At 38.2% G+C, this 10881-nt stretch overlaps 1 protein-coding gene across 1 annotated transcript in view; it reads right to left on the bottom strand.

Moving 5' to 3' along the window:
- The window catches only part of LOC105217725 (BMP-binding endothelial regulator protein), a 30167-nt gene that overhangs the window by 1110 nt on the left and 18176 nt on the right, over positions 1-10881 (bottom strand). The window contains exons 3-5 of the mRNA XM_011192866.3: positions 4872-4971; positions 4461-4643; positions 1-1501 (exon numbers count right to left, since the gene is read on the bottom strand). The exon at positions 1-1501 is cut by the window's left edge and continues 1110 nt beyond it. Of these exons, the coding sequence (XP_011191168.2) occupies positions 1-1501; positions 4461-4643; positions 4872-4971 (1784 nt within the window). The remainder of the gene's footprint in view (positions 1502-4460; positions 4644-4871; positions 4972-10881) is intronic.

Below are 10881 nucleotides of genomic sequence, written 5' to 3'. Positions count from 1 at the left end.
TGCTTGCGCCGACGCGATTGTCCGCCACCACTGCGCTGACGATGCTGATGCTGTTGATGTTGATGTTGCAGGAGTGCCATTTTGGTTGCATTCCGCCGCCAGAGACCCGCCGGACATTTGGTGCGCTTGCGCCACTCCTCCGACACCGTGACACCGAGGCGTCGACACTCGTGCGCATACGCCGCGAAACTGTCACAATGACACATACGATTCGGGCACTCGCACACGTCCATCTTGCACGCGTCAAAATAGTTATTGGGATTTAGTCTACTATCACAGTTTCCGAATACTTCCGATTCGCGCAGCCAACGACAGGCGGCGTTCGCTTTGCGCTCCTTGCAATTGGGACGTGTCGCAAACTTTTCCACGCGTCGCGAACATGCCTTCGGTCCGCCCTCCTTCCAGGAATTGGCGAAACGCCAGACCTCGTCGTCGGTGTGATTATTGCCATCGCGGCTGCTGAGATCATCACGTCCGATGCCATTGTAATTGCCACACAGACCGCATAGTTTCTTTTTGTAGGATGTCGGTGCGGTGACCTGTAGGAAATTGTTGCCGTCCCATTCCAGTTTTAAACCCAAATCGGTTTGCAGCATTATGTGTTCGCCCAGTCGTTCGATGTTGACAATTGGCGTGCCGGACGCACCGGTAAATGGCAAAATCACGAGACTGCCATTAACTTTGACACGCATTTTCTGACCCAAAGTCACGCGCATGCCGCGCATCTTCAGTGTGACGGTCTTCGCCCACGACGAGCGTTTCGTGCCGCGTCCATCATTCGTCAGCCGTATGGAGAATGTCTTGTCGTGACAGTCGGCCGTCAGTAGATACTTGCATGAACCTTGGAAACTGAAGAATTTGCCGTCGAAAGTCTTAAAGTGAGGATCACCGAAGACGGTGCATGTGCCGGGCGTTTCTATGCAACGCGGACAACACTCGCCCGGGAGCGTTTTCTTCTCCTCATTCGAGCCACATTTCAGCGACGGACAACGCATTTCCGAGCAACGTATTTGTCCCGCAATGCAGCGACACGAGCGGCACGGTCCTAAATTCCATGTTTCGTTGTTCATGTAGGTCACACCCTTGTGTATACATTCGTGGCGCACCTCGGAGGTGATACAACGCGGACAGCAGCCATCTATTTCCTGATACTCGGGTGAGCACTCCAGTATGGGGCAGGTGTTGCGCTGGCAGACCGAGGTGCCGTTGCTGCAGGTGCAGTTGGTGCAGCGGTCCGGCATGAATTCTGTCTTGTCGTAGTAGACTTTGTCGTTGAAAATGCACTTACCGATTACCGGCATAAACTGTCGTTGTTCGGTACAGCGTGGGCAGCATTCGTTAGGATTTTGTGTTTGCTTAGTGATCGGGCACGGCAGTATGGGACATGTCTTCTTAGCGCAAGTCAACTCGTTGTTCGAACATTGACACACCATACAGCGATCGTCTATCGAACCGACAACCTCTTGACCCTTGGCCACTACTTGTCCGTTGATCTTACAACCTGAAAATGAAAGAAGAATACTCAAATGAAATTATGCAAATAAGTTTCAACGAAAACTGATTCTTAACAGTGGTTGATCTTAACATAATTGAATTTCTCCAGCATCAGAAATGTATACCGGATCTAAAAAATTTAGTTTAACCTTTTATCATCTAATAGCTCTTCTGGTTCGAACATGGCGTTCGGAAGTATTTCAGCACCTTAAACCTAAGATGAAGCCCATAGATGAGCTCCTGGGTGGTTATTTTTAAGAACAGGTGGGCAATTGTGAACGAATTTTCGGATTCTTTAGATATTTAGCAAATGGAGGAAACAACGAGTGTGAAACCCTATTAGAATGTGTGCTTTTTTGAGCAAATTCTTGACAATATTGCACTTGGTGGATCGACCGATCTTAGGAAACCCATGTTTGATATCGGTAGGAATGAACGATAATGGAATCGAGCACAGGTTTCAAGCCAGCTGATGTTGGCCACACAGAATGGTAGATCTAGTTCTAGGTTTTCTATATTTGGGTCCTAATGGAAATCTATAATATATCCCAATCTGAAGACAAGCACGTCCAGGTAGTAAGGGAATTCGCGTACATCTTCCCTTAGCTCAAATTTTCGCAGAAAACTTCTTGGATAAATTGAAAACAAGTGAGCTCATATATGTACGTCTTCCTAACTTAGACCCTAACAGAAACATTCATCCAAAACTGAAAAAGATAATGTCTTAGGGGTGAAAGGCTTATATGGAAAAATTATCGATTACCCACAAAAAGAAATCGAACTTTCTCTTGAAAGTATTCAAAAAATACCGTTAGGCAAGGGACTCAAAAAGATTTTTGATTGGAGACACTACATAAAGGAATATAAAATGAACTTTTAGAAGAAAACATGTTTTTTTTCACGAATTCTCAGACCCATCAAGCAATCCTCGTATGAAAACCGTTGTTTTTTTGTTGCCATTGCCACCTCAAAAATGTCTCACCTCGGTCAGCCAGCTGTTCCATCAAAGCCAATAAACTTCAAGCATGTGTATGTGTGTGATTGTATATACTTTTACGATTATAATTTTTATTTGTACACAACAACAAGACCAACAACAACAGCAACGCATTCGATTAGTTAGTGATTGTTTGCTTTTGTCATAAACAATAATTTCGATCAAGTTTTATTGTGGCTTAAATGATTTAATGACATTATTGTCATTGGCAAATCATAAAATTAAGTAGAAAAAAGACTAGCAACAACAACAACACATTGGTATTATGCGTCAACAACATTCCCCAGTTTTTATAGAACATGGCTATAAAGTCGAGTGGCCGGCTGCTGCTGCTGCTGCTGTTCTCGATGTTAATACTGCTGTTGTTGTTGTTGTTGGTATGCTTTTGGTATTATGTCGCAAGTATGACAAGCGATTAGCGCGAAATCAACTTAAGTGACTGCGCTAAATATGCCATCAAATCGTGTGTGATGCTTACTATTTTTGGATATTGACCCAATGTTTTGGAATGATGGCGAGATACTTGGGATCAAATGTGTGATCTTTGTTGTTGCTTTGTCAATTTGATTGTTTTTGTTTCGTGTGCTGATGCTTTGATTTCTATACATACAGACATAACTATATGAAATCATTATTATTATAATTTTTGTTTTGTTGTTTTTTCCTTTTCTCTTGATTTTTTCACAATTTTTTTTGGTGTTTTTTTTTTTTAGTTGTGATTCTGTCATGCTTTTGCAGATTATGCGAATGACGTACGATTGTTTTTATTGCTTTTCGTTATTAGTTTTAACACCACTATATTTTTTATTTGCTAATTTCATAGTTTAGTAGTTATCGAAAGTTCGGAATATTTTCGGGATTGGTACGGGATTGAAGATATTTTTAAGAATTAATTAAGAAAATTATTTCAAAATTTTGGTTTTTGTGCAATCCCAAAATACTGGAGAAATCCCGAAATATTTTTTCCGATTTCGGGATCAATAACGGGATTACATTTTTAAAAAATAATTTTTATTTTTATTTATTGAACAATTGTTATGATAATATTTTCTTTTTGGTACTGAATATTTGGTAATTTTTTCTGGCTAAAAACCTGTCATCTACAGGGTGATCCTAAAGCTACTTATATTGGTTAATTTACTAACTGTATTATGTAATATACCTATATAATATTTTGGTATTTACTGAATACTTGTTATTTAGTGCATAAAATAACTTAAAGAATATAACTACAGGGTGACACAAATTATAATCCAATAAAATTGAAGCCTTTGACTTTTTGATACTGAAAGGAATGCACTGTTTTTATATGAGTGTATCTCACGGGATTGGAATAACAGTAAACTAGAACAAGAAATAATCGAGAAACCGTTGGTATAGCAGAAAAAGTCCTTTAGGGGATATTACTGCGGATCCGTTCCGCTTCTGAAGATATGATTATCACTGGGAAGATTATGAGACGTCAGTATCCTTGAGTAGACGCCATTACGAACAGAGTTATATTATATTTTATTAATCTGGGTCCAAATCTGTAAAACTCTATAGATCATCTCTCCATATTATATATCTTTAATGCGATACTTTAAGAAATGTTTCCAGATCACATTCAAGCTACTAATAAAGAGATGGGTAACGAGTTCACTTGACGAGGGCCAATTATATAACAGGTATTGTCGTGGCAATAATTCCAGTCTATAGAGGATAACGGAAGATTTATTAACCTCGGCGAAACAAAAAGTTCCACGTTTATTATATAGTAGACTTAAAATGTAACGAAATCTGATGAGGAACTTAATATTCATTATCTGCAGAAATCCTGGAAGCATGATACATATCTATTTTATAGAAATCATTTCAAATATATATCTATATAAATCAAAAAAAATATCCCACTGAAACTCCGATATACTCATATAGTCCATTCGGGATTATCATCCTTAGTAGTTTTTTTATTGTTATAAGCGCTTACCTTGACATGTCGGACAGCATTCACCGGGCTTTGGCGGTATGACGTGTTCATCATCGCACTGATTGAAACATTTCATTGTCGTTTCAGTGACAACACTTGCCACGCATTTGTATGTTCGACAAGGATCATCGGGATCAGACCACTCAGAGCCACTTGGGTATGGTATGCCACGGTATATGCATCCTGCAAGAGCGAAAAAGAAGGAAAAATAATCTTATCTAATTTTATTGTAAACAGTTTTGTGGTTATTCTTTCTATACATGATTCATTATTATTAATGGAGTTTATTATATGATTCAGCATAATGAATCGTTCCACAATTCTCTGAATATTTAATCTTTCTGAGTGTTTAGCTTTCATTCAACATTACAATGAAATTTTTAATCATAAATTGTTGACATTCTTACTCACCTTTGCACCTTTTACAACATGTATCACGCGGTTTCGGGTCCAATAAATAGCAATCATCAATGGAGGGACAGCTTCCCTGTTCACAGTTAACAAATCCATTCTGTAAATATATGAAAGCAATTGCGGAAATAATTTAAAATGATGTATGCCATATATAATGTAATTTTCAATAGAACAAGTATATACAAAACTGTATAAGAGTTGAGATTGGAACATTGCCACACCCCCATTATAGCTTTACCGCCTTTTCGGAAACCTTTTACATCACTATATTGGATAATTTCCAAACTTAATCGGGTAAGTTATGACTCCAATTCTTTTTTTGTCCAATAGTCACATTACCTAACTTATATATAATAGAAAATATATAAGAAGCAAGTTTAACTTTAATATGGACACTCCAACCAACAATTCATTCATCTAAAGCTTTGTATAAAATTTTTATCATAAGGACCAGTTCTCAACAACCTGCTTCATCGCACTTACTGCTGGGTTAATATATTTTGTCTGCCGACTGGTAAACCTGTCTCTCTTATGGCTATCACTTAAGAAATATGCAAATCTTGTTTAGCGTCTCTTTGCATTTCATTAAGTTTATCTCAAACAGCACATTGTCAGAGCATAAGTTTAATTAAGAGATTTATCTTTTTAATTAAGAGATTTTTAAAAGCTCTTATAAAAATATATTTTCTATGATTTTTTTTTGATTTCAATCATTGGGTGACATAGTAAAGTGACAGCAAAGCGGATTGCAAGTGGACTATTCGAGCTGATAAAGAAGTTAATAAGCTGTGGTGCGTTGTACGCAAAATTTTTGAAAATAAATACATATATAAATAAAAAGTAATGTTATTAATAGGCATCTAACTAAATATGAAATATTTAAAGAAATTAGTAAGACGTCTCCAAGCCTTAACACAATACAATTTTAGCATGCTATATCATTTCTATCATTGGACAGTACCATCTGCTGGAAATTAATTTGCACCAGCTATACTACTGCCCAGGTGCCGTATGTATAGCAAGTTTTTTAGCTTAAGGCCTAGCAAATATGCCATCAAAAATTGGCACATGGAATGCAATCTACTATCTTTAGTTTCTCTCAGATTATATCAGGTTAATTTGTTTGTCTGTTCCCCAGAGGAAAATATGCTATAACAGACAGTTCTTTGTGAAGCCAGGATCTCCCTCCTGATTAGGTATATCGACTCGACAAAGCGCCATAAACCCACTACAAATATGCAAGGATTTTTCACTTTTATATCCGCTAGTTCGGTTTTTTTTCAAAAAAAAAGTTAGATCCATGAAATCTTTGTATTGATCTCCGTATCTCGGGTTTTCAAAAAGTGATAACAAAGCAATATTGGTATTGATCTCGCAAAGGTGGGAATAAAGTGTAGAGCTGATTCCTCCGGACAACTTCTACAGCCGGGATTCCGATGGCACAATGATCAGTTAGAACCCCTACGACTAAGTAGATATGAATTCGTGATTCACCTTTCTATAGATTCTTTTAAAAAAACCGAATTACATATACATACATATATGGTCATAAGCAAGGACAAGACGTAAGAATAATGGAGAATCATTTGTTTGTGCTTCGAGTTAAGAGTCAACGAGTGTACCTGGCAATTTGATATTTAGGCGGTTAAAATCTAAAATAGGATAACTTCATCATCAAGTTGGCACTCCAACCGGGTGTTTGTTTTGACTGCGTAATAAGCTTCCGCCAGTCGTCTCTGCATTGGGCACGACGGCGCTAGTTGGAGATATCAAGTTTTGCTAGACCTTCATAGATCGACAATATTATATTATGTATTTGAAGTCCATTAATTGAAAAATAAGCACACTGACTGAAGACTATATTATTTAATTCTGTGGAATTCTGTTTTGAGTTCAACGAAAGAAGAAGTCCTTGGGTAAACTGATACAAACTAAACTATTGACCCTCTAAAAAGAAGTTCAGTAAATCCTGGTCAAAAGATTACTTCAATGGTTAGGTTGCAAAGTTTGAAAATTTTTCTATTTAGGATTTTAGCACCATTAATCTGGTAGCGAACCATGTGTGAGAATAATTAATAAGAAACTACTGATAAACGACATTTATATTAGAATAAAGTAAAAACATTATTAATTTTCCATTATTCTTATTATATTACTATTTTATTATTGTTATGAAGATTACGTTTTATCTGAGCTCCCAAAACCTCTTTTATACTGTACTCAACAAAAGAAATCAATTTAAAAAATTTCCGTAACACTTTTCAACAAATAGTGTCTCGTATTTTTTTTCAATTTTGGTAACCTGACCCAATGATTAAAGAAGTAAATGCTGGTATACGAGTATACACATACACATATGTACATATTTATGTTGAAGCAAACAAATAGAACAGGTAATGCCGATTCGCTACGCTTTGACGCATATAAATGTGCGGATTAAATTTACTTATAGGCATATAAAATATACAGGCGCACACATACATATCCGTGTATATGTATTTACATACAAATTAAAAAATTTCGATTTAAAATTTTAGATTAAGAATTAGTTAATTTTTGCTTCCTCCGCTGCTGAGGCTGCCGCTGCGGCTGCTTCTTTTTTCGCTATTTAGCTATACGAGTTATGGTTAGAAAGCTTAAAGCGCCGATTAATATGCAATGTATTTATTTACATAACGCTTTATGATCAACAGTGTATCACAGAATGACTTTATGATTAGGTTTTCGGAGGATTTGTGGCTCATATATGTTTGTATGTATGTGTGTATGTCCATGCGGTCGCTTATTAAGCATTGACGCCATAGCATTTTGTGTCAAATTGGCGAGATGAAGCCATAATTTTAATTTTATGAAGAATAATAATTTCATATCAGCATAAAAATGAATTTTACGACGCGATACATTAACGAGCGTTGAGAGAAATGCAGGTAAATCTGGTACGTATGTGTGAGTGTGTATATAAATGGAGTTGAAGATAGAGAGTTTATTGCTCGTTTATTTTAATGAATATATTTACTATATACGATTAATATATAAGAGCTACATAACTGCAAAATTACATCAAGAGCTGTGCGCATGCGTCCCGGGACATGCGTGCGTGCGCATGCGTCCCACCTATAAACCATGAGCAACAACAATAACAAAAACTCACTACAACAAATCAAATTCGATTACAAATCCAGCTCAAATTACGTTCGAAGGAATCCGATTTGAGCGCTTTGAGCGCGCCGTCTTGTAACCGCAGTAAAGGCGATTTTGTTAATCGCTAAGACCCGGCGCAGCGCCCTATTAACAGAACAATAAAATGAACAACAACAAGCACACAAAAAAAAAAACAAATTATAAACGCGCAAGAAAAGTTGAAAACGGCCAGCCGATCAAGTTAATATTCATAACAATAATAATAAAACGAACGCGCGCGCGCGCTCATGTGTTTGCTATTGCTTTTGTACAGACATCGTCAACAATGAAGGTGGCGCCAGTGTGTTTTTGGTTACGCCCACTTAAAAAATTATTGGCGGGTTGAATGTTAATAGCGCTGATCAGCGACAGCAACGCGGCGGCGTATAGGGTTGCCAGCAGTGGCGTACCGAGACACGGCGCGGCTGAGAGTGGTTGGCGCGCTGAGCGCGTCTATACAAACATTGAGTTTGCAGAGCGCGCTTGGGAAACAAATACAAAAAATGAGTTTAAATATACATATATACAGCTCGAGCGCATAAATAAATATAAATAAAAAACAGTTATTTCGTTAAAAAAAGAGCATAGCGAATAACAAAACCAAGAGCGCTAAGCGAGAAAGTGGGATTTGCACTGCGCATGCGCCAAAGCGCGACCGCGCTCACTTGCGCGCATGCTAGTTTTTGGAATGCGGCGCGTTTTGAAAAATTATGGTTCATATGACTGCTGAGTTGGCGCGCTTTTCTAAGCCACTCAGTGTCGCTTAAAGCATTTCATTTATTTAGGAAAGCTGCTTAGCGCCAGCTAATGCCAACCACTTAACAGCGCGCCATGATTTATTAATGACAAAACCAAATATAGTAAGCAGCACTAGACAGCGTTCAACAATTGATCAGTACGCTTGGATTAAATCCAATAAAAGAACAAAATATGAGGAAACTCGTCGTGTTGGTTGAACCGATTTTATTTCGTGCACTCACAAGTTGTCTCCCAAAGAGCATAAATGTGGTGCAAGCGTGAACGCTGGAATATCAGGCGCCAATGGTTGCAGCGGTAGGGTTCCACTCCCCTGTTTTCTTACCTCACTACGGCGCCAGCTCACTTCTTGGAAGCGGCGCCAAGCAAGGCGATCAACGAACGACAGCTACCGCCTTAGGGCGCTCTCATATTGCAGACGTCGGTGCATAGAAAAATGCACTTGACGCTTTCGCGGCGAGCAACCTCAGCAGCGTCACGTTGTTTTATGAAGCTTCGAGCGCGCAGACGCGGCTAATTGCTGAACGCTGCAGGCCAAACGCTGACGATCGCCAACCAAGCGCGTACAGTGAGACGGATGTTTGTCACGCTGATAACCGCGAGCTGTTGAGAAAGTTCTATTGCTGCTGCTGTTATTGTTGTTGTTGTGTCTCGCGTTCAACTCCTCTTTGTTGTCGAAAGAAATCTCATCACACACATACTCATCTACATAGCCGATCAATAGAACCAAATATGTGGTTAGAAGAATAACAAAAAAAAAACAACGCCTAACCGCTCAGCCTCAACCGTAAAAAACACGCAAATGCCGCGCTGTGTGTGCGTGTGCATGTGTGCGCGCGCGCGACTTCAAGACGGCGCCAAGTGTGCCAAACGATCGCGGACGTCATGGTTTTAATAATGATTGTCACAGCAAACTAGTTTGACGACCTTGACGTCGTAAAAATCGATGTTTTATCTAAAATAGCGAAAAGAGAGAGCGCCGATGGAAGAGAGAGTTTTGGGAAAGATCAGCTACAATGCCATGGCAGCAGCGCACGGCAACAACAAGCAGCCACCGCAGAGCAGCTTAAGCTTTGCATATGAAATCGTTGTAGCGCCAAACAAAAGGCGTTTGCGCGCGCGTTTTTTCACCAGCACCACCATCGCTAGCGAATTTTAAATAAAAATTGATAAATTGATTGGACGGTAGAACAACAAATAAATATTAGGAACTAATGAAAATCCCTTCAATTTGTCGTTGCCGCTGAAATCTGCCTTTCAAATGTGTGCTGTATAATGAGTTTTTATGCTTTATTGCTTTGCTTAGCCATAGCGCCACGGCTGCCGTGATTATTTTGAGCTGCGCGTTTTCAGCTTATGGCTTACAGTTTGCTGTGTTGCGTAGCGTGTTGAAGTGGCAGTATTTGAATACTATTTTTAGATTGGAGATCTATTTATCATTTCTTTAAGCATTAATGCAAAAAATATTGAATTTAATTTATTTAAATTTAACTTACCGTAAACTCAAATAACTAAAATGAACTTAAAATAACTTAACGTAATATAGCTTTGGATTAATATGTTACAATAAATTGAATTAAAATTTTAAAATAGGAAACTTACTTAATTTAACGTAACATGACTTAAACTTAACGAAAATTACCGTAACTTAACGTATCACAACTTAAATTAAAATAATTTTTTTTTCATTCAGCTATATTTAACTTAACGTAAACTAAAACACCTCAAATTTGCTTAAAATAACTTAACGTAACATGGAGTAAGGTTAAAGAAAATTGTTGTAAATTTATTAAAATCAAATTTTTACTTAGCTAAATTGACTTAATTACATTAAGTTTAATAATTTATTGAAAATAAATTAACTTAAAAATATTTAACCAAATGTTAACTTAGCTTAACTTAACGTAAACTGTGATTGGCGTAGAAACCGTTTAGCTGGTTATAGCCGAATCGATGATAGCGCGCCACTCCTCTCTTCGGCGCCAGTTGGAGATCCTAAGTGTAACCAGGTCACTCTCCATCTGGTCCCTGCAACGGAGTGGAGGCATTCACCTTCCTCGGCTTCCTTCGG

This window comes from Zeugodacus cucurbitae, chromosome 6 (genome assembly GCF_028554725.1).
Source record: "Zeugodacus cucurbitae isolate PBARC_wt_2022May chromosome 6, idZeuCucr1.2, whole genome shotgun sequence".
Taxonomy (NCBI): Eukaryota; Metazoa; Arthropoda; class Insecta; order Diptera; family Tephritidae; genus Zeugodacus; species Zeugodacus cucurbitae.
This window is presented reverse-complemented; position numbering and strand designations above follow the sequence as displayed.